Below are 25,397 nucleotides of genomic sequence, written 5' to 3'. Positions count from 1 at the left end.
CTATTTACAATGGGGCCCTCAGGAAAAAATAACCTGGGTCCCCACTGACAGACCCCACCTTTCCTATAGCAACATTAGGGGACCCTTGGTTGAAGCCAAATTCCCCCCTCAAGGGCCCCCAGGACAGTGACTGGTCCTCCCAGGTTACTCCAAGTTGGCTATGGTTCCCAGGGCACCTGCAGAGTCTTCGGCAGAGTAAAATCTCCCCTGTCCCAGCAGGCTCCATGCACTCCTGTCAGTCCATGGCTCCATGCACTCCTTTCTTCATCCTTTGCTGGCAAAATTTTCTGTTACCCGCAGCATGTTATTATGTAATAATGTGCACTAGGTCATGGAGGACAGGCGCCTCTGTGAGGATAAAGATGGCGAGTGCATGGAGCCATGGACTGAAAGAGGAGAAGGTTAGGTGCTACTCTGCCCAAGACTCTGGTCCTGGGAACCATAGTCAAGTTGGAGAAAGTGACCTCGGGGGCCTGCAGCCGGCTAGAGGCCCTGGGGCAACCACCCATTTGACCCTGTGGTAGTACTGGCCCTGTCCTTACCCCTCTTGCCACAAGCCACTCTATTGTGCACTGTAGTGTAGTGTGTTCTCTTCTCCTCACTCTGTAGCAACAGACTGAGACCCAACCCTATGGATGACATTCTTTGTGCATGTGTACGCACATTTAGAGCCAGTAGTAAAAGACCAATGGCAACGTCAATTTAATTAGTTAATTTAGATCTAGATTTCTGCTGTCATGTCTGTGTGTGCCATTTAATTACTATATTGTGATTTACATTTTATTTTAAATGATATATTATAGCATATGATCTCAATGCCTTAAAATTGTGACATGTTTTTCTATTTGCCTTTTTTAACATTGTAGAAATTAATACTTTTCTGTAATGCTTTTTTACAAATGTACCCTCATAATTCAGCTATACAAACAGCCTTATGGGGGTGCTGTTTTTCCACCTGACAAACATGCAGTGAATATTTACTACAACATATTTGTTTCTTTATAAATAAATTGATATTTTTATCAGGATCTCAAATGAATTTTATGTATTTGTATATTGCTTCTGTTAGTGACCTAAATTACATTTATATTGGAACTGGGACTAAAAGGAAGGCTTTTTCTTAACTGGGACATCTTCCAGCTCCCTGTAGTCTTTGAGGCCCAGGTAAGTAAAAGTCAGCTTTTTTTGTCCAAGTTCATGTGTGTTAACTTGGTATAATTCAAAAACATGTCAAAATGTCTTTTACACCATCTTGAATATGATGTTTTGCTATCTCAAGGTACCTGCTACTTGTTTTTTCTCATTCTAATCAGTTGTCTAATTATGATAATTAGGTCAATATTAAGGAATCTTAGCATTCTCTATTTTATCTTCTACAGAACATTTCGTGAAATGATGGCTGTGTAACCAACTAACCATGGCAAACAGGAAACGTCAGAGTACAGCAGCCAGCATGCTGGACCAGAGACCAAGGTCCTGTCCGTCTTCTCCGCAAATCACCATTCGTGAAAACCAGGACTCTGTGTATGAGGAGCCGGTAATACATGAGTACACTAATACACAGATACCCAACAGCAGACACTCTTCATCCAATCAGGAGGAACAAGAATGTAATGACAACAGTGGTGATGGAGATTCAAGTTCCGACTATGTGAATAACACTTCAGATGAAGAATATGATGAAGGACTGCCTGATGAAGAAGACGGAATCACATATTATATACGGTACTGTCCAGAAGATGATAGTTACCTTGAAGGAATGGACTGCAATGGTGAAGAGTATATCAATAATGAAGAACATAATTTAAAGACAGATGAATGTGTTGAAGCAGTGGAAGATGAATGGACAGATTCCAAGAGACAGCAACAGGAATGTAGAAATGAAGAAATTGAGCATGAAAGTCAGATTCAAATGCTGGAGGAGGACAACTCCTCTTCAGTGGAGGTTCAAGACCCCGAGGAAACTGCTCAGTATAGTGAAAATGAAGAAGCATATCAGGAGGACTACTATCCAGCAGAGACTAATGGTAATTCACTCCCACAATCCCCATTCCATGCAAGGAAAACTGATGGAGAAACCGAGGATCAAGAGGAGGACATTGATCAGATTGTAGCCGAGATCAAAATGAGCATGAGTATGAGCAGCATAAATAGTCCTACTGACATGAGCCCTGAGCATAGTGGACCTGAAACTGTGCCAAATGACCACAACGAAACATGTCAGAAACCTGATACTGCCCTTACTGCCAACAGACATGAAGGGCGGCCAAAATCTTTGAATATTCCTTCAGCTTCAAAGCCAGTTGGTGAAATACAAAGAAATTACAAAGGAAAAGTTAGAACTCCAGAAGAAAGGCAGAAGTGGACTCAAGAGCAGGTAAGCTATTTTTTTTTTAGAAATGTATTTTAAAAAATGTATTTTTTATAACATTCATTTTACCGGCATACAAAACAAATTCCTGTACAATGCACATTTCACTTATTTAGGCTACACTCCAGACAGAAAGTTAAATAAACATTTTAAATACAGTCATGTGACTGTTCAGCCAGCATTTATATACTGTACCCCTCTTCTAAACATCTGCTACTTATTTGCTCCCCTTCACATGAAATGCAGAACTTACTTTATGAGAAGCCACTCACCTGCAAGAAGTTAAAAGAAACCATAAGTGACACATGACATGATGAGATAAACATAGGCACATGTAGTACTAGCCCTACTAAGAAATAGAAGCAAAAACATTGTTATTTGAGAAAGAAAAGGCGTGTGATAAAGTTTGCTGGGAAATGCAAAGGGTTATATATTTGTTTTTCAGCTCAGCAAGGCTGATTTGTCCCGGTTGCTGTTTAGAATAAAGGGCTGATACACACTGCAGAGCATTTGTCATTCCATCATCACTGCGTTTGCGTTTTTAAAAACGCACTGCTATTGACTTGCATTAAAATCAATTTTTCTGGCATTTTTACTCACGACTACTCATTACTCAATGAGAAGGTGTTTTAAAAACACAAAAACAGCGCTAGCGGATCAAAAAGTGCTCTGCAGTGTGTCTCAGCCTAAGTCTTTAAATGAAGCCCTTAAACATAACATAAAAATATGAGACTCAGTTGTACGTTATAGTTACCTTTAGTAAAACACATACAGTACAATTAGGTTTATTTTCACTTAATGTTTGCTTTAACTACACTCAAAATCAGTCCCCCAAAATGTATCCTAAATAAATGAAATAAATTAAAAAATAAAATGAGTAAAACAAAAAGGTGTTCTTTAAAAAGCTCTGTACACTAACAGTGACACACACAGTACAGCGAACAACTGGATTCAGAGAGTGCTGATTGTCATAAATGGTTGTAATGTAATATTACTACACAGTCCACAGCACAGCAGGCAAAAGTTCATGAAAACTAAAAACACGGACCTGATTGATCAAGGTTTACATAAGAACTATCCCTGGTCCTATCATACACAATTCCAAACTTCTGTTTCCCCCTTCAAGCTGTCACTGCTCTGACTCCAACAACTAACATTTGTTTAACTCTTTTTGTAATGGAAAAATCCATTATAATGTTGTATTCAAAACTTCTTACTTTTACTGATGGCTAACATTTTTTTTTAACATGGTACAACACTCTACTGCTTCTACTATGCTGAAAGCTACTACAATGTACCGCACATTCCTGGAAAAGGCTTATCAGTTGAAAGCTTACTTTTTATTTACCTCTAAGTTAGCCAATAAATGATATCATCCAGATTCAAAACTTTTTGCTATTGTTGTATTCAGAAAGGGGGCTTTCTTTACTGATTGGTTATTGGGCTGGCGGTGGGAGTTCCCACTTCCCATGGCTTGCATGGTCATTTGGGAAGACTCAGTTGGATGCATGGAGTAAGCATCCTCTGCATTGAAGGAGAGGAGGCCAAATTACACATTTTGTTACAATTTAAGCTTTGTCAGATTTTTTTTCTTTTTTGGTTAATTAATTTAAAGTGGTATGCAATGCAGCATCTTTTCTCTGCTCTAAAAAAAATAATTGCAGCATAAAACCTACTAGGATAAAAATGGAGCAGAATGGCATTCAAACAGTCAAACACACCATGTTCTTCTTCCGTGGGAAGCTAAGCAACCTATGCCAATATAGTGCAGACACATCAGAAGTGTTATTTCATGGAAAGTATGGAAGGCCTGAGTACTGAGAATTTATATTCACACATTTCAGATCAGTTATTCTTCCACAGTGAGCTCAATACCTCGGTTTTACAGGACAAAGGCACACTAATAGTATGATTCAGAGACAAGTTTGATAATCATCAGCATTGTGGCTTTATAATATATGCAGTTCAGTATAGGCCCGGTTCACATTAGCGTTTTTTTGCGGAGCCGTTCGTACTGATCCGGCCATCAGGATCAGGAAAAACTGTCAGTTTTTACAGCCAGTGTGCTGTAAACTGTCAGTTTTCTATTTGTTACTATGTAGTTGCAAAACCTTCTGTTTCCGTTCCATTGAACAAAACGGTCCGGAAAATTAGGGCCTGCAGCATTTTTTTGTCCGTTCAGAGGAATGGACCACGGAACGGTACAGCCGGTTCCGTTGGCAAATGCAGATGTGAACCGGGCCTTATGGTTTTTTTTTTATTAAGCTGAAATCTTATCAGTACAAAAGTTTCAACAGGTACAATGTTTACTTATCGTTGTGGTTTCGAATTGTTCATCATGAGGGGCAAGCACAGACAGAATCAGTTCTATGTATGTAAAGTAGGTCACAATATTCCAGAACTATAATAGAATGCAGTAAATAAATAAGAAATCAGAGTTATGACTTTGCAGGAAACAGATTGTGTATTACTAGTTGCTTTCACTAGAGGTATGCATCCGTGAAGGGATACTGCAGCAGTCAAAGCAGTATTGCATTTCCAAAAAATGCATAATGCACATGCCGGTAAATAAAAGGATTTTACAATGGCATTCTTGCACATTGTATACTGACAATAAACATAATTAATTTCAGTGCTGTGACTGCACAACAGGTATCATTTCTCTTCTGTCCTTGCTAGGCTAATTGTAACTGTATTTTGAAGTGTGATGATATTATTGCGTTAATAGGTGGGGGAATAAGCAAAAAAAGAAAAAACAAAACAAAAAGAGTGTAAGAACTTTTACTAGCATTCCAGTAAATGCAAAGCAATGTATTAATTGAAAAGTAAAAGTAAAATGCAAAGTTATAAAAACATATAAAAAACAAGTTACCAGAAGTCTGGCCAGGCTGTATTATTATGCATAAGAGGTGATGCCGCAGTAGAGCCTTGATAATAAAATACATAACAACCATGAAAAAAGCGTCTTAGACTACCATTGCCTGGCCTACTACCTTCAGCTGTGCCTCCTGTCTACCACCTAACTCTTAAGGTGAACAGGGGATTACATGAGGCTGCAGTGGACAGAAAGATTTATGTAAATGGACAGCTTACTGAAAGAAAAATTGTAAGTGTAATTGAAAGTAGTTAGTTACGTACCCGGGGCTTCTTCCAGCCCCCCGAAGTCCTCTTGGTCCCTCGCTGTCATGCCGTCCTGCTCCATTCTACCTCCATCCTCCTCCAAATGCTTCATGCTCGGCCCTGTGCCTAGCACCTCCTCCATCACACTCTCGTGGAAAGGAGAGTTCGGATCTTGTGCAGTAAGTAGAAATTGCTTCTGTCCATGCGCAGAACACTTCAGCATGCTCAGTGGCTGCTGACTCACATAGTCACCCAACTTACTAGAGCCACGTCCAGAGGAACAGAACAGCGCGGAATGAGAACAAAGGACCAGGAGGACTCCAGGGGGCTGGAAGAACATTCAAGTCAAAAGCTTGTTTTCTTTCTTTTTTTATGCATCTTGGGGACAACTGTATTTGTTGGGAAGTGCAGTGATACTTTAAAACACACCTAAACCGGATGAAAAATGTCACTTTTACTTACCTGGGGCTCCTTCCAGCCCCCGTAATCTTTGAGGCCTCTCTGTGTCTTCTGGGTCCCCTCCACTATGCTGCTGTCGCCCCTCATAGAAATTGCTGACTTGGTTGGGTCCCAGTTATTGTGTATCCGCGGCACCTGCTGCACACCTCCTTAATCATGCTGTCATGGCCAAGAGCATTTTGTGCATGCACGGTTCACAAAAGAATCTAACCGCACATGTGCAGATTGCTCGTGGGAGCCTGATTTAGGAGGCCAGAGTTGCAACAAATCCAAATCAGAGAGGGGCAACAGTGGCACACAGAGGGGACCAAGAAGACACTGAGGGGCCTCAAAGACTATGCAAGGCTGGAAGAAGCCCCAGATAAGTAAATGTCAACTTCTTTCATCTAGTTGTGGTGTACATTAAGATAGGTGAACTGTTTTAACATATTATCCATCCACTTTCAATTATGGAAACTGTTACTAGAGCTTACAATGAGTGGGTTTAAATTACAGTATATGATAGTCACACGGCTTCTATCCTTCACTTAACCTGTGCATCTAAAATGAGTAAAACTATACAAATTACATATAAACTGGATGTCCAGTACAGCTGGTGACTTGGAGTAATCAAAATTACCAGATGACAAACATTTTGCATATTTTGTAAAGGTTCTGCTTTTCAAGTGACCTGAAAAAAAATAAGCAGAGTTTGACTTCTATTACACATTATTAAAGTAATAACTAAGACCCCTTGGTGTCACTTAATGGGAACCTGAAGTGAAAGGTATAAGGAGGCTGCCATATTTATTTCCTTTAAAGAAATACTAGTTGTCTGATTATCCTGCTGATCCTCTGCCTCTAATACTTTTAGCTATTGACCCTGAAGGAGCATATGCAGATCAGGTGTTTCTGACATTTTTGTAAAATCTGACAGGATTAGCTGCATGCTTGTTTATGGTGTGATTCAGATACTACTGAAGCCAATGGATCAGCAGGACTGCCAGGCAACTTCTATTGTTTGAAATGAAATATTATGGCAGCCTACATATACCTCTTGCTTCAGGTTCCATTTGGAATGTGATAAAACTCAAATTTCATCTTTGGTCTAAGGCAGTGTTTCTCAAACCTGTCCTTGTCACCCCCAACGATGCATGTTTTGCAGGCAACCTCAGCGTCTCAGTTAGGTGGATTTCAAGTAGCTGAGACACTGTGCTTAGGTGAGGTTTCCTGCAAAACATGCACCGTTGGGGAGTCACGAGCACAGTGTGGTCTAAAGTATCAAAAAGATATAAATGGCTTCGAAGCTACTGGGTGGGTTAACACTCAAACTTCACTCATAAGATAACTGATAACATTGCCATTGTACACCAAAATTATCAGATTATCTTCAGGTATTCAAAGCTGTGTAAACAATGCAGAACATCTTTTGCTGTATCCAGGGAAAGCAAAGAATGTTCTATACTTTGTTTGCACACAATTACTTAATTACAAGACAATCTTGATAGTTTATTCTCCAACCAGCTATCTTATCCGTTTTACTTCAGTGAAGTGTAAATATGCCTTTGAATGCCACTACACCAGTATTTTTTATGTTTTCTATTTTTTTTTTTTTTTGCTGCTTTGAAAGGACACTTGAAGTAAGAGGGATACAGAGGATGACCTATTTATTTCCTTCTAAACAATTCAAATTGCCTGGCTGTCCTGCTGATCCTCTGCCTATAATTCTTTTAGCCATAGACCCTGAACAAGCATGCAGATTAGATGTTTCTGATTGAAGTCTAACTAGATTTGCTTGACTAGATTTTGTTTCAGGTGTGCAATTCAGACACTTCTGCACCCCAAAAAAACTAGCAGGACAACTGGTATTGCTTAAAAGGAAATACATATGGAAACCTCAAGATCCTTCTCACTTTAGGTTTTCTATAATTTTTTAGAGAAAAAATTGTATTTTGAGTTTCAAACCATCGCTGCTCTGCTATCCTCCGCTGCTCCTTTCTGGATGGCCAAGAGGAATCCACCAAACACTTTCTTTGTAGACATATGCTGATAATGTTATAGTCCTTGGGGCCAGATGGCCAGGCATTGCTTCCTGAGACCTGTGGATGTTCATAACTGAACTTACTATTTTAGAAATTGCCTAGTGATTTGTCAGCTTGAAAATTAATTTGCCAGTTCATAAGCCAAAATGTTTTATGCAAATACCACCTCATGCTGAAATAATTGGCATTTTACATGCCTGTTTTGAAAGTACCTGAATTTGTATAGGAGGATGTTAAAGCTCAGCTTGGTAATATGGAAATTGTCACAAGGTCAGAGGCATTGTTCCTATTGGTGAGTTTGTATTCCGTATCATTCTCTGATTTCAGGTTACTGTTCTCCACCATGCTGAGAAGTCTTTATAGAACTGAGAGTTCAGAGCTGATTCCTTATTCTCAACAATACCTGGAACTAAAGGGAACTTGTCAGGCATATCCATTGCTTACATGTAGCCCTGGGCAATGATCAAACATTTATCAGATAGATAGATAGATAGATAGATAGATAGATAGATAGATAGATAGATAGATAGATTAAAAGTGTGTAGTTGGTAGAATGTGAAGTTTTAAACAGTGAAAAAAAATGTCAACATTAAAGTAGAGCAACAGTCATTTCAGTTACAGTGTCTGCAATTAATACTCTGCACAATGTGTATCATAAAATATAGCACAACATAACAAGGGTCATTTTCACTTTGAAGCTAAGCCTTAATTTAATTTTTACCTGAAATGTGAAAAACTGTCTACCCAGGTGCATGTTGGGAAAGAAATTCACCATTTGTTACAACTGTTTTTTTCCCCCAACATGCATCTCTGTTAGAAGCTTCCTGTAGGCAAAGTTACCTTTATCATGCTATTTTCTGTCATACACCTAACACTAACCTCCTTCCTACCTACACCTAACACTAACCCCCACCTAACACTAATGTACACCTAACACTAATACCTTACCAATAATTTAATCAGTGATTACCTAATAGCGTCACACCCAAATTTAACACAGCCTTTGTGATAATCAGTAACAGATTACCTTTGAAAATATATCTGTGCCCAAATTTACCTGCACTACTATAATCTGCTTCTAACCCAAGAAAAAGTTTTGCAGGGAGACCATATGATCTCTAGTTAAGCCCCTGCCACCAATCTTGTGGGTTTTTTTATTTTTAAAGAAAAATATTCATGTTTTGGATACTGCAATGAACTATTGCAGTCACACATGCACTAATTCACAGACTTATCAGCAAACCTTACTATGATACTGATATGACCTAATTGAGGGTGACGAATACTAATCAGTTAATAGAAGACAGTTTTAATTTATCCTGTTCAGGTTTGCTGAGCCATTTATCCCCATTGGGGATGGTTGGAGATCTCTGGAGATGCCTTAGTATCTGAGGCGCAATGTCACATGGATGCAATCTATGTATATTTCATTTTGGTACTTTGGATAATGCTTGCTTTGTTTGTCAGCTAAGACGAGATTGTGCTAGAGTGATGGATGGCTCTTGGCAGCTAAACAGTGTTTAAGTCTATTGAGCTCTATTGATCATTTTTATTACAAAGCTCCTGGGCTGCTAAATGATTTAGAAGAAGCACACGAAATGCAGAAAGAACTGTAAACTTCAGCTTTTCCCACATACACAAATTAAAGAATGGATTGGCTCCAAACAACTGGTAATAATTCAAAAATAAACAGGTGTTCTAATAACCTTGTATCTGTATTCAGGTTTCAAAAAATTTGGAACTATTGAATCCCATATGCGACTTTGCCCTCACATGTTGACACAGGCAGAAGTAAAAAATTCCCAAGTACCTTTTCCAACCCAGAATGCTAGCATATGGCCTTTGTACCGGTTTACAAAACTAATTTGGATCAGCTCACTGGGAATGTCCTTGATTAACTCCCTTCGGGGTGGTCTTTTTCTTCACCTGACTCTGTACTGTATTGATAACCTGGTGTGTCTGGTGGATGAAGAGAGACAAAGCCAGCTCATTCCTCCTGTTCAACTGGTGATTGTACACAAAAATACAAGCAAACCGGGTACATATAAAAAAGGTGTGGGGTGAGAGCGGTTTTCTGACCTGCTCTTACAGCAACTATGCAAGCTGTAGTTTGGTGGACAACAGTTGCAGCGTATAATTAAACCATGACCTGTAGTTATAGCCTCTTTAATTTCGGCCTGACTACTAAAAGCTGTACAGCCACCTTTATCTAGCCAGATATGCACTTTCAGAAATTTAACCAGCTTTCATGTGGCTGAAGTATCATCAAAAAAAAAATATAATTGTTGCATCTTCCAGCTCAGTTGTAGTAGTTCCAGCTCAGTAGCACGAATCAGACAAATTATAGCAGACAGAATGGAAAATTCTTGCCGACCTTCTCAAAATTTGATTTGTGGCTTTAATGCTGATAAGTATTGATGCTGGAATTCGGGACCATTTGGTTCGGTACCCAAACACACATTCAGCACCATTTCGGCACCGAACAGCAGGACAGGGTAAAATGGTGCAGAATGCGTGTGTTGGGGTACTAAACCACATGGTCCCAAATTCCAACACCCACACTAATGCTGATAGTTGTGTTTTACTTACTTTACCAGAACAATGCAGCCTGGTCTTCCTGTGATCTGCATACTTACTCCAGGTCATTGACTTCAAACTATTATCAAATAGGTGAGCATTATAGTCAGGCAGTCTGCATCAGCAGTAGCAATACCCGTATTTCTTTCATAAAAATGTATTTTTAATACACAATACAACACAGTTTATTAGTGACATTTACTTTAAACATACTGCACATTAATTACGAAGGAGAAATTCCTGGGTTGTGTGATTTATAGTCCACAAAGGGAAAATAAAATTAAAATACTTGTCTCCATAGAGATGCTTCTGAGCAAAAGCACTGGAAATTGATTGAGCTTTCCGAACGCAACAGGGTGATGTTGTTCACAGGCAAGCAGGTTGCCTTACAGCACTTTTGCTGCTCATCAGATCAGATACATTTTAACCACTTCGTTCCAGTACTACAGTATATTCACATAATCTGCGCCCAATAATAGGAGTGCATGGCTGCAGCTGCTACCCCAGGAATCTAAAGAGGACTAATTAGGGAAGTTCTCCCTTATGTCCAATCACCCCCTTACTGTCTTCCCTTTCTCTAGAGATCAGTAAACGGAAGCGATGCTGAGGTAACTAGTGTCTTACCTTGATTATAACAGCTCTCTTGTGTCTAATACTGAAGCCGACCTCCTCTGGCTGCATTTAGGAAGACCATTAGACCACCAGAGACAAGGGAGTAGTATCTATGGATCCCTAAGAGGGTACCACTAAGGAGGCACTAAAGGGGCACTATATAAATGAGACTAAGGAACACTGTATAAGAGTCACTGGGGCACCAAGTAGGAGGCACAGATGACATATACTGTAAGAAAATCTGGGTACACCTTATAGAAGGCACAGAAGGTCACAAAATAGATGGCACCTTATGGGGGGCACTGTAAAGGAGGAACTATAAGAGAGATGTTATATATGGTGACACACTACAGATGTGGGTACTGTAAAGTGGACACTTTACATGCAGGCACACTATATTGAGGGTGTTTTCAATATATATGGATATTATTGCATTGAAAATACAGTGAAGCAAATATACAGTTAGCTTCATGGTATATTCTAACATTCAGTTCTTCGTTACACCCAACTTTAACCTTCTAACCCTACTATTATACCCTAATCCGAATCCTATTAAAATTGTGCCTTACCTCTAATCCTTTCATTAACCTTGTTTTTAGGTGTTTGATTTTTCTGTTGTACATCCAGACACTGGTACTTCAGTGTAGTTGGTCATCTTCTGGACACCAACATTTACCAATGGATTTACTGTAGCCAAGCACACCACATAAAACACCTGGGCCCATATGCAATTAACTTTCTCTCCTAGGAGATAGTTTTCATCCTCTAGTTAGATTAAATTTTAAGCGCTTTGCAATTAAAACGTATCAAATAATAAGTGAAAAGATACTATCAAAACTATTTTAACGATGTTCTTGCTTTCTGGTGATTTAAAAGGCATTTTATTGACAAGTTTGAAAATATCACTTTGGAGAAAACTCAGGAGAAAAAGTTAATTGCATATGGCCCCTAGTGCTCAAAGTGACTTAGAGTTGATAATTTCCATTAGGTGAATAATATTATTATTACTTAGTATTTATATAGCGCAGACATCTTCTTTAGCACTTTACAGAGTCTATATATTCTTGTCACTAACTGTCCCTTGGAGGAGCTCACAATCTTATCCTTGCCATAATTATATGCCTATGTTTGTATCCTGTAGTGTATGTATCATATGTATCGTAGTCTGTGGTCAATTTTAGGGGGAAGCCAATTAACTTATCTGTATGTTTTTGGGCTGTGGGAAGAAACCCACGCAGACTCGGGGAGAACATACCCACTCCTTGCAGTTGTTGACCTGGCTGGGATTCAAACCACGGACCTATCGCTAACCACTACGCCACCATACAAGCCACCATGCGATTAACAAGTGCATTATTCACTTGCTTTATATTGAATGGGTGAGTGGGTTACACAGTGAGGCTAGATGTGGTGGTGGTGGTGGAGGTGGGGGGGACTAGATGAGACAGTTAAAAGTCAATAATTCCTGGGCATGATCTATAGGCTTTTAGTACATTATTTGTAGTGGAGGCCATGTACTAGTACTGCGTTTATTTTTCTGAATTTATATGGAAAATATTACATTTCAAATTATAGCAAGTGAGAGCCTTTCACACAGCTGACAGAAGTTGCTGTAATATCCCAAGAGAAATCACATTGTAAAGTTTTACGCTTGTAAGCCTTCGCTGTAAGGGAACGCCATACCCTGAGGCAGTAATTATGGAAATTATGCCTATCATGCTGTATTAATCATCTTTTTGTTCAATGTAACTCGAATAATAATTTTATGAAAAAAGTTTTGCTATTGCAATTTTGTCTCCCTAAAAGGATTGTTTTATACTTGTGGACACTAATTGGAATACTTTCCGCCTATTAGATTTCTCTTGATAACTAACCCAGCAATGTCACACTTGCTAGTTCTTTACATACAAACTCTGAGTGAAAATGTTTGAAGAATTATTATGTTACATTATGTAAGTTTAGTCAGCCTGTAGGATTAAGTTTATATAAGTCAGAAAGCTATTGGTTTGCAAATTGTCAAGGAGAATATCAAGCCGGATATAATATCTGACTTCACACTTGGGAGAATGCGGTTATATGATGACTACTGCTGCTTGTGTGGTCAGTACGCTCATAGACAAAACCTTTTAGAATAAAAGCTAAGAGGCTTCAAGGGAAACTTCATTTTTACTCATGACCTTGGGTATGCAAATGTTCATTGGTGCCCTATTGCATATTTAAATACATTTAAATGCTTTAACCTCCCTGGTGGTGCATTTCTGTCAGGAATTAGGAGTAAAAAGCTATACATTTTAGGCCTCCAATTCTTAAGTCTTAAAGAGAAGGTTCAGGGACTATGAAAAAAAATTAAAAATCCTTATCCACTTACCTGGGGCTTCCTCCAGCCCGTGGCAGGCAGGAGGTGCCCTCGGCGCCGCTCCGCAGGCTCCCGATAGTCTCTGGTGGCCGACCCGACCTGGCCAGGTCGGCGGCCAGGTCGGGCCTCTTCTGCGCTCCATTGTGCGTTCCACTCCAGCGCGCTGACGTCATCGGACGTCCTCCGGTCTGTACTGCGCAGGCTCAGTAGTTCTGAGCCTGCGCAGTACAACCCGGAGGCCCTCTTTTTCCTGGGAACCCCTGATACCCTTGGTATGGTCTCTCCTCCCCCTCCTCCATTCCTTTTCCCCATACCTCGGATCCATGTCTAAAAAAGGTTCAATTTGTCTGTGCATCCTGTCTGTGTTTAATCTCACCACTAGTATTTGCATTATTTTCTATTTTTTTCCTTCTCCTTTGCTTCCATTGCCTTTTTATCCTCTTTCTTTTTAGTTTGCCATTTGTATGCCTCCTTTTTCCTGGTTGCATCAGCATCCCTCTGAAACTTTCTTTGTTTTTCGGCCTTAATGTCTTTTTCATTCTTATCAAGCATTTCTGTCAGTCTCTTAGACCTTTCCTTATACTCTTCAGTATTACTGACTGGAGCTAATTTTTGTTTGATGGCTTCTATCTCTCCCCCTAATCTCTCCATCCTCCTGGTTTTCCTTTTTAATAACAATTTGACCAAACCCTGCCCACATGTATCAAAATATTCTTCCCATTCTTTATCATTTTGTTCGTCATCCTCACCATCATTTGCGGCAAGGTCCCACCTCAACCTTTTGTGTATAACCCCCTCTTTGTCATATTTGGTCAGGGCTGCCAAATCCCACCAGGTATTCTGTTCTTTACTCATGACCGTGTGTAATTTCCTAAATTCCTGCTGCATAGTGCTACCAATTTCTCCATTGTCAATAAATACTTCATCCAGATTGACTTTCCTCCTAGCTCTATGTTCAAATACATCCATATCATCCATATCTGCTGCGCTGTGTGTATCAAAGATTAAGTTGTATGCAAAACACACTGCGCGCTGATACTCACGTTCCTCCCCACCTCACTTGACTAGTTCGCCCCCTCTGCACAGAAAACAAATTGGAATCTCAGAGGCTGGCGCTCACAGTCTCCAGCAAACCCCCACGTGTTCGCTGCGATGCAAAAAAAAACCCACTAGTATATATCACATATATCTATGTTATTGCATAGGACCAGGAGATGGGGAGGGTGAGGGGGATGAAAAGAAGGGAACTGCTGGAGGAAATAAATCTACTTTTAATCCTATTGATGGGAACTATAATGCCATTGAGGTATTTAAGAAAATGGTTGTAAATGACCTAAAAGAAATTTCAGAAATCAGAAAGGGCAAGGAAAGGACCATTGCTAGAGAGATGTTGGAGGATAAGGATTTAGTGGTAAGGCCAGCGGATAAGGGAGGAGGGGTGGTGGTTCTTAACAAAACCCAATATAAAAATGAATTGGACAGATTGGTGGCCGACAAGGAGGCATATACCTTATTAAGAGGCGACCCAACGGGTAAGTATCTCAAAAATCTGAGGGAATTGGTGAAGGAAGGCCTTGATAAGGGATTAATCACGGATGAGGAATTTAAGTATATTGTCCCTGACAACCCACGTATCCCTATAATCTATTAGGTCCCTAAAGTGCACAAAGATAAAGAGAGACCCCCAGGTAGACCCATAATTAGTGGAATAGGGTCAGTTACGCATAGATTGAGGCAGTACATAGATCAGTACCTGCAACCAATGGTGGCTAATTTACCAAATGTATTGAAAGATACCAAACACATGCTGCAATAGATTGAGGGACAAGAGATAAAACAGGGGGACATTCTGGTGACGGCCGATGTCTCCTCGCTATACACAAATATTAAACACAATCTGGGAATGGAAGCAGTAAAATACTATATGGATAAAGATGGTATGCTCAAGGTAGAGCAGAGGGATTTTATTCTAAGGCTTTTGAAGTTTGCGTTGGAAAGCAACTATTTTTGGCATGATGGGCGATATTATGTCCAGCATAAGGGATGTGCCATGGGGGCAAGCTATGCCCCAAGTTTGGCTAATTTGTTAATGGGTAAATGGGAAGAGAGTATAGTGGAGAACAACACGGCCATAAGACTATGGAGTCGTTTTATTGAAGATTTATTTTTTATTTGGGGGGATGGGCAGGAGAGTCTGGATATTTTTTTGGAATTTTTGAACACTAACAGCCTTGGAATATCCCTTACGGCGGAAAAAAGTAAAGATAAAAATACATTTTTTTGGATTTAGAAAGTATGAGAGATATTAATGAGGTAAAAAACAGAAGTTTCTTTAAAGAAACAGATAGAAATGGTTTTATATCTGTCCTGAGTTGTCACCATCCAGCATGGATAAGAGGAATCCCCAAGGGTCAATTCTTAAGAATGAAAAGAAATTGTAGTAACTTACAGGATTATGATGAGCAGGCGGGGGTACTTAGGGAAAGATTCAGGGAGAAGGGGTATGATCCCCAATTTTTGGACCAGGAGATGGGGAGGGTGAGGGGGATGGAAAGAAGGGAACTGCTGGAGGAAAGGGAGCAAGAAAAAAATGGAGGTGAGTATGATTTGGCCTTCATTACAGGATATAGTGTACAATATAAGGAAATTCAAAATATTGTCCAAAAACATTGGAGAATACTAAATACTGATTATATACTGAGAGCCAGGTTATCCAGTTATTTACAGGAGGGCACAGAATTTAAAACAAATAGTGGCCCTAAGCTGTGTGGAACCAAAAAAACAGGGGACACTGCAGGGGTGGCAAACACCAGGTTTTTTCCCATGCAGATCATGCAAGGCATGTAGGGAGAGTAAAGGGGTAAAAATATCCTCAGTAACATCTTTTAGCAATGGTAAAGAATATCCTATCAGACAGTTCATCACGTGCAATGACAAGTATGTAGTATATATGACATGGTGTACATGTGGATGGCAATACATAGGAAGGACGACAAGGACCCTAAAGGAACGGATGGGAGAACATGTTAGAAATGTTAGAAAGGGTTATGCCAACCACAGCTTTTCCGCACACTTTGGGCATGAGCATAATTGTGACCCTGGGGAAATGTCTTTTTGTGCACTACAAAAAATGATTCCGGATTGGAGAGGGTGCAATAGGGTGAAGCAGGTCTCGCAGGCAGAAACCAGGTGGACCTACAACATGGGGACCCTGAGACCAGAAGGGTTAAATATAGACATTGATTTGGTATGTTTTTTGGGGGATTAGGTTACCTAGGTCCTCATGTTGTAGATTCAATAATGAATTTTATATGGAAAAGTACCTTTTTATTATGGATGTACATGTATGCTGAGACATCGGCGAATTCAACGCATAAAGTGTGCAATAGGGACTAATGGGGGGTGGAGGGGATATGGCGGGATAGGACATATAGGTCTATAGGATGGAAGGATTTATACAGGTAGCGGATGAAATCGGCGTATGTCAATGCATACATGTTTACTGCAATGTATAGTATCGCTAAGTGAAATGAAAATATTGTAATACTCATTATATTATTGGATTTTAACAAATAAAATTAGGTGTTTTTGTAATTGGATGGATATGTTATGTGTAAGGTGGATTAACCATGTAGCCTGGCACGCGCAGCCCAATACAGACTTGGTAGGCTGCTGAGGGAGTGAATGAGGGGGGAAATAGGCGGCTTAATACGGTAAGCGCAGGTATCAGAGGTATACGGGGAAGGGATGGAGGAAAGGGGCGGTGCGTGAGGGAAGGAGGTGGAGCGTATCATAAAAAGGTTTGAGGCACAAAAATGATCTGACCAATAACTTTGCAAAAAAGAGTATAAATTGGTACAAAAAAGATCAATTTATTAGTACAAAAATTTAAATGTATAACATAAGCCCGGATGCAATTGCAGCAGATTAACCCCCTACACACACAATAAAACTCTAAAAGCAATCAAGGAGTATGGGCTCACTAAATATATGACGTCATAAAGGTGAGATGGCCATGGCAGCACTTAAACGGAGATTTGTACCTCACGGACTCCTAGATTGAACAAAGTCCTTTAGGAAGCGTGTGTAAAGATCATATGTGTCATGGAAGATTCAAGTGCCAGTCCATTCAACAAGGTCAAAATTATATCCAATTGTCCCACATAATGGTGAAGGAGGTGGAGCGTGATGATGAAATAGCGTCTGATAGCGTCTAGCCCCAGCTTCTGATGAGTCAAGAGTGACGAAACATGTCAGGCGGGGCCTAGACGCGGAGGACGCTACAGTATACGCACGTGGGAAGCGGCGTGATCCCGGGCAGAGGAGGACGTGGGTGACCGAGCGCGTGGCGATCAGGACGCCTAAGGCTGTCGGGGGACGTGCTTGAGCTGGCCAACAAACGGGAGAGAGCCCGTGGAAATACTCTATGCCCTATACTTGTCAAGGAGATTGTAAGTGTAATGGAATTTTAAACTTTTTATTAAAGACACAGTATTACGCTATGTGAGGCGTTTTTTTTATTGAGGTACTTTGCTGGAGAGAAAATTTGCTGGAGGGGAGCTGGATATTGCCTGAGTGGTGGGGAACGACCTAAGAATGGTCCCAAGGTGTTATTAGACCTGACAGTGGGTCTCAGCACACGGTGAGTGTATCTCACTGGGGTGTGGTGGTGGCTTTATCTGTCCAAACTGTGATCAGCATTGAGGTGTATATGAACAACTAGCAAGCATTAAAGGGAAGGTCCAAGCAAAAAAAAAAATGAGTTTCACTTACCTGGGGCTTCTACCAACCCCATGTAGCCATCCTGTGCCCTCGTAGTCACTCACTGCTGCTCCAGTCCCCCGCTAGCAGCTTTCTGACCTCGGAGGTCAGGGCCACATTGCATACATTTTTACGCATTCCAGCTAGTGCAGGAACAAAAATGTACGCGTTGCACCACTAACGTGTAAAAATGTATGTGTTAATGTTCCTGCACTAGCGGGAATGTGTAAAAATGTACGCAATGCGACCCTGACCTCCGAGGTCAGAAAGCTGCCAGCGGGGGACTGGAGCAGCAGTGAGTGACTACGAGGGCACAGGATGGCTGCATGGGGCTGGTAGAAGCCCCAGGTAAGTGAAACTCATTTTTTTTTTTGCTTGGACCTTCCCTTTAAGAGACATATGTGGACTGACATATGAAGACGTGGACCTTTGAGTAAAAAATAGTGTGTTCTGACCAGATGATGGACTCTCCTATGCAATAACATAGATATATGTGATATATACTAGTGGGGTTTTTTTTGCATCGCAGCGGACACGTGGGGGTTTGCTGGAGACTGTGAGCGCCAGCCTCTGAGATTTCAATTTGTTTTTTGTGCAGAGGGGGCGAACTAGTCAAGTGAGGTGGGGGAGGAACCTGAGTATCAGCGCGCAGTGTGTTTTGCATACAAGGTATAGAAATTGCCTGTGGTGAGACAGAAGCCTTTGTCCAGTAAAGGCTCCAGAAGGGGCAATGCAGACGATGTTGCTACTCCATACTCGCTAAACCTGGGACAAAATTTGGTGCCTTTTCCCGTATACATAATAGTGTTCCAGATGTATCCGGTACTTGACTCACAGAGTGTACGATTTGATCCCAAAGCAGGCCCGCTTGGAAGAAATGTATTGGCGCCAGCTCAGCCTCCGTTTGTATGCCATCAGGCTGAACTGATGTTCCTCTGTGGCACATAAGTGGTCCTGAAATTTTCCACCACCATCTGGTAGACCTCCCAGATTTATTTTAGCTTTGGAGCAGGGTGGGTTGACTCCTCAAAGGTGTCATTGTTGGAAAAGTGGAGAAATTTCATTATTAGGGAAAACCGGTACTCGGACATCACTGTACCAAAGAAAGGGGTCGCAATGATCTTATTTGTGCTCCAGTACCATTTCTGCAGGGGCTTCCCCACCACTCCCTGCAGAATGATCAGGACCAAGAACAACCAGATATCCTCTGTTGTTACCAGCTCCCAGGTCCTGCTCCTGGAAGAGCTTCCTTGTGGAGTAGCCAATTGTTGGGTGGCATACCAATTAGTCTCCTCCACTATCTTCTCAATAACCGCCTCCGAGAAGAAAAGCTGCAGGTACACCAGGGGGTTGCACTCGCAATCTTTTTCAGGTCAGGCTCCCCAGTAAAAGGGAAACGTGGGGGCGGTGGCAGAGCATGAGAAAGGTCGATGAGGTACCAAACCTGGACATCACTGACCTTGCTGGTAATGGAGTCGCTGTCGCTACCTGGGTCGGATGACAGATGCCCAGGTGCATCACTGTCACTGGAGTCCGCCAGTGACTGCAGATTGCTGTCCTCCAACTCCGCCAGCGCTTCCGCGGTGAGACGCCTTCTGGAGGATGATGCCATAGTAAACAACAGGCAGGCAGAGGTCGGTGCAAACAGCAGGCAGAGAGTTGTCAAATTCAGGCAGAGGTCGGTGCAGGCAGCAGGCAAAGAGTAGTCAAAGTCCAGGCAAAAATCAGCAACGGGTAATCAATCAAAATCCAAGCAGAAGGTAGAAAGAATAGTCAAATTCCAGGCAAAAATCGGTAACAGGTAGGCAGAAAATCAGATCAGATCAGCACTCACAGATCACAGAGATCACAGCCAACTCCCCTCCAGCTCAACAGCCACAGCTGACCCTACGCTGCCCCCAACATCACGCCGCACCGCCGCATCACTGCCGATCCTCCATGCTAATTGGCCGCCGGGTTCTGGAAGATCAGAGTGGTAATGGGGACTCCGGCGGCCAAGGAGAAGAAGCCTGGGTCCTGCTGACAAGCGCTGATCACGTGTGAGACCCAGGATAGAGCTGCACACACTGTTTTTACCCAGACCGAGCTGAGCTCGGGCTTACCGCCGCTACTGACATGTGTCAGTCAGCCCGAACTCAGCTCGTGAATACCGCCAGGGAGGTTAAAGACACTAAACACATGTATTGGATGACTTTCACGTATGCCATCTCAGTCTCTTGTCGTGTGTTGTGTGTCTTCACAAGACAAGACGGGGGGCTCATTTAGGGCCCATTCACACTTGCGTTTGCAAAACACTGGCAATTTTTGCAGGAGTGATTTTTCCGCGATTTAACGCAGAAAAATCACTGAATAATGCGTCAATTTTTCCACAATCGCATTTGACGCTTCTATAGCACCGAAATGCGATCGCCGGGAGGGCCAAACTCAGAGAGGAAGAGAGCAAGTTGGGACCACAGAGGGGAAAAAGCAGTTCCTATGCCTCAAAGATCCGGTGGAAAAGGCCCGAAACCTACAGCTGGATGGCAGCCGACTGAAGAAGGGGTGGCCAGGGTGTGAGGGGTTGTTGGCAATCCTCAGCCCTTTATCATCCTCCACATTTCCAAATGTGAAGGGGTAGAACTGATGAAGAAGCATACTTTTCATGTACTGCATGCTTCACTGTATGCGTAGCAATGTGCTCACAACGCAGAATCCGACCTTTCCCCTTTATTGCATTGCAATTTTACTTTTACAGGATGTGCAAGGGAATGCCCCAGTGTGAAACTAGCCTAAATTGGGGCTGCATTTGGTATTCTGTGCGCATTGGGAACCTATATGCTGTGCACACAACATAAGTTTCCTGTCACAAAGTGTTAACTCTGCTGAAACAAAATGCTAAATGAAGCTGAAATTTAACATAACATAAGCCTTTTCTATCTTATTGCAACAGTTTGTTAGATGTGGCAATCTTGACCTTTGAAACTGGGGTAAAAAACTGTAATGATCGCTGCTGCAGCAGCTATTGCTGGAAGTAGTAGTGCTGCAGCTCAGGCAGTTCTGATCTATTTCCATGCAAGCTGCATAGCTTTGTCTGTCTTTCCCTGCTGTCAGCTTGTGACTGATTATCATTCACCTGTGTGGGAATCTGCATGTCTGCTCCCATTGGATGACCTCAGTATAAAGATCTGCTTCCTGCAGGGTTTCCTTGGGTTTTCATAGCTTCAGCTTAAGCCTGTCTTGCTGTCGCTTCAGCCCTCGATCGTGTTTCTTGTTCTAAAGATACTTTGCTGGTCTTTGCATCATATATTGGTTCATTGCCAATATATATGCATACCAGCACATTTATTATTTTCCTTGTATTTGTGTTACGTTGATACATCAGTGTCGCTGATGTATACGTACACGAACTGTTTATATCCTGTGTGCAGTTAGTCAGCTTTCCAGCACGTTTTGGTAGGTTGCGCGTACCGTGACCACCCGTGCTGAGGTAGTTACCCTGCTCCTGGTTCTGTTTGTGGATTGCGTTCATCTCTGCGAGGAGATAACGAATCCTTCTGAATCCTGTCCTGTTACCATTTGTGGATTGCGTTCATCTCTGCGAAGAGATAACGAATCCTTTTGAATCCTGTTCTGTTACTGTTTGTGGATTGCGTTCATCTCTGCGAAGAGATAACGAATCCTTCTGAATCCTGTTCTGTTACCGTTTGTGGATTGCGTTCATCTCTGCGAAGAGATAGCGAATCCTTCTGAGTCCTGTTCCCTGTGTTACTCCATTCCTAGTCAGCGTTCCTGCTTATGTCATATATCGGTTCATTGCCGATATATACATATGTTAGTCAGACGTTACAAATAGTTTCATTGATAGCTGTAATTGTAATACGCTAGGAAAACATACTTATTGTATATTTATCTGTGTTACGTTCATCTATCTTAATCCTGCTATTTTCTGACTATCCTGTCCTGTCTTTGTGAGGCACGCCATCGCCGCATCGCATTGGCTGCCTCATTCCAGTCTGTCTGGTTTTGGACGCTTGCTGTCGCTAAGTAGCCGCTAGCTAGCAAGCGTTCATTCTGTCTACCTGTCCTGATCTCCTCAGTTCTGGTTTATGCGCTCAGCGCTACTTTGCGCTGAGACGATATAACGAAAGCATTGTTTGTGGCTGTCAGATCTGCACCGGCTCTGTGCGCCACAATCTCCTATTGGAGTCAGTCCTCCCCTCCACTATACTAGGGATAGCCTGTTTCCTTGTGCTAGTGTGTGTACCTCCTCCACGCCAGCTCATGCGTTGCATGCTGACTGTGGAGAATACACCACCAAGCCTAACAAAAACTTTCCCAAACACATTTCCTCATTCATATGCATGTTAATTATTTCATAAATGTACAGTACTATTGCTGCTAAATTTCAATGATGTCATTCCCCATGTTCTTGCAGCGCAACACACAATTTAATCCCACACCTCTCCTGTATTCACAGGAACATATTTTTACCATTACAACATGTACAAGCTGCTTTTATATTCCTTCCATTGGTTTCTAATACATTTGGTATATTTTGTTTAGTAAGTGTTGGCACTCTGACCAAGGTGTGGGGCTGCCTCTATTCAGAAACATGTGCCTCCACTTGTGTTGTTGTACCCTGCCGCTACATGATTATTAGACATACAAAGAAATCCATGATCTGCACCACTTTCATAAAAGGTTTTTCTGTGTTCAAAACCAATACCTAAAAAAGTTACTCAGAGAAGACTTAAACGTTATAGCACTTTTCATTCATAACAAAAGTAGTGCAGATCTTCAAATCACTCTATTATTAATTCCGGTATCAAAATCATTGCACGTTTACTGTGGAATCACATGGGTGCAACTCATTTTTTAGAAAACAAAAATTACTACCAGACATGGTCAGTGAGATAATAGGTATAAAACACTGTGCTTAATATTATGTATTTAGAGTGTTTCTACGGTGGTGCGCTTATCAAGTTTACAACAAATTAACTAGCTCAAAGCGTACAGATGAAGTTGATGACACTACTGATAACAGTAGATGACACTACTGATAACAGTCTTGCTAAGTGAGCCACCTCCACCTCACCCAGAAGATGGAGCACTCACCGTTATGATGTGAACCTCTATCAGATTGGGTCATCAGCACTTGTGGAGCAATCAAGGCCACCCCCTGCTTTTAATGGACTCTCCAGCCACCTTAAAAACTGTAGTGCAATCTTGATTCATCTTTCACCTCAAATTACAAGCCAAAAAGCTCCCATAGTGTAAAACAGTCTTACAAATTTATTTAAAATTTCAATGGAACACTCACATGTCAATGACTTGACTGGCAGCACAGAGTTTTAACGGGCTCTACTCCGATCATGGGCCATCTGGCTGGCTCCTGGTGCGCTGTGTTCCGCCGGTATAGCAGAGATGCCGATCCACCCTGTATCCTTTGCGTTCCACATCTGCGCTTCCGGCCCTACCGTTTTTGTCACTTCCTGTGACTCATCAGGGGCAGGGTTTTAATGGGAACTATTATCATTAGTGTCATCTACTTCATCTGTGCGCTTTGAGATAATTAATGGTCAATGAGATGTTTACAATGCCAGCGTGCCAATTTAATGCAAAATGAATTCAACTTGGAAGTAGTCCAATCAAATATACTTCCTGTTGATCTTTATTCACCCAGTTTCAAGCTCTGTGCAAACCATACTACTTGGCATCGCATTGACTTTTCTAATTATTATGGTATCTGCTGCTGTAAGATTGATTGATTATTCAAACAATGTCTATGAGTGCAGTCTCGCTCATCTTTATGACTAGTAAAGTAAGTCCGTAGAGATTTGCTTTAAAATAATTAAAAGTTTGATGCAAGACTCACTTGCATTGCTTTGTTTTCTTCCAGCTCCATTCAGAGAGATTCCTAAGTTTTAATTGCCCCCATTTTCATAACTTGGCCAGCAGTTTTCAATCTAAAACAGACTGCAAAGCAAACTGTGTAATGCTTTTCAGATTGGATTTGGCTCAGTTCCCAGTGAAAGAGCCTGACAACAAGATCAAAATAGCTTTAGTCTTTTCACAACATTCTGACAAAATGTGTATTTAGAGGAGTACCCCCCCCCCCCTTTAATGAAATGGAATGAAAGGAAACAGTTCTTTAATTGAAAACCATCACCTAATCAAACATTTATATGCACTGTGAAAATGTAAAAACACACCAATGTCCAGCAATATAAATAATATATTACTTTAAGAACTGCTAAGCAAATATCAATTAGTATAATATTTATAAAACCGGACATGAGCATTTTCTGTCCGAAAATAGGTCTGGACTTCTTGCTTCATGTGAATGTACGGCAATTTGCTGTGAGTTTTAGCTAACTTTATATTTATCATCATCTCATAGTGGGGCAGATGTACTGAACAATGGTAAATTCTACATGTGCATACAGCACACATAATTTTACCAGCCTTTATGCAAACTACATAATGGGCATTGCACAAATAGCGGAACTTGTGCTATGTACTATTGACTCATGTTACTTGTATAACATGCATTAAGCTGTTTGCATAATGCACCTTATACGAAGCAGTAAGTGTATTGATTACGTAATGCAGGCTGCGCTATTTGGGGCTGCGCATTTACAAGCACTGTGTGCGCATGGAATTTTTCCACTTAATGTATGGTGTGCACAAATAGTAAAACAAGTTGATTCTTTACATACAGTATATAAGCTGGGTTTACATATTTAACAAAAAAATTATATATGGTAGCTAAGTGGTTAGCATCCTCATCTTGAAGTGCTAGAATTTTGTTTTCACGTTCTGTTAAAGATGTTATTGAATGATTGTTTATATGTTTTTTTTTGCCTTACTTCCCACTCACATGCCAAAAATGTATCAGTAGGTTATTTGCTTTCACTAAAAACAGACCTTGGAATGTGGTTGGACATTCATTTATGACAATGATAGAAATGCTAGCTTGTAAAGCCCTATCTACACCATACAATTTTTGTCTGATTCGATTTAATTCAATTAATTGATTCGATTCCATTTAATCTGACATGTCCGATTGGTATTCGATTCGATTCAAATTCCGATTGCAAAACAGTGACAAATTGAATCGAATCGAATCCCGATCGGACAT

The 25,397-nt window shown here is 41.1% G+C and overlaps 1 protein-coding gene across 4 annotated transcripts in view; it reads left to right on the top strand.

Annotated features, from left to right (window-relative positions):
- Window positions 1–25,397, top strand: part of APBA2 (amyloid beta precursor protein binding family A member 2) — a 453,336-nt gene that overhangs the window by 207,818 nt on the left and 220,121 nt on the right. For all 4 annotated transcript variants that reach the window (XM_068275575.1, XM_068275573.1, XM_068275574.1 and 1 more), the window contains exon 3: window positions 1,380–2,377. In XM_068275575.1, the coding sequence (XP_068131676.1) occupies window positions 1,418–2,377 (960 nt within the window). In that variant the 5' untranslated portion in view covers window positions 1,380–1,417. The remainder of the gene's footprint in view (window positions 1–1,379; window positions 2,378–25,397) is intronic.

This window comes from Hyperolius riggenbachi, chromosome 3 (genome assembly GCF_040937935.1).
Source record: "Hyperolius riggenbachi isolate aHypRig1 chromosome 3, aHypRig1.pri, whole genome shotgun sequence".
In the NCBI taxonomy this organism is placed as follows: Eukaryota; Metazoa; Chordata; class Amphibia; order Anura; family Hyperoliidae; genus Hyperolius; species Hyperolius riggenbachi.
Note: the sequence above shows the minus strand (reverse complement) of the source record. Positions and strands in the feature narration are given on the sequence as shown.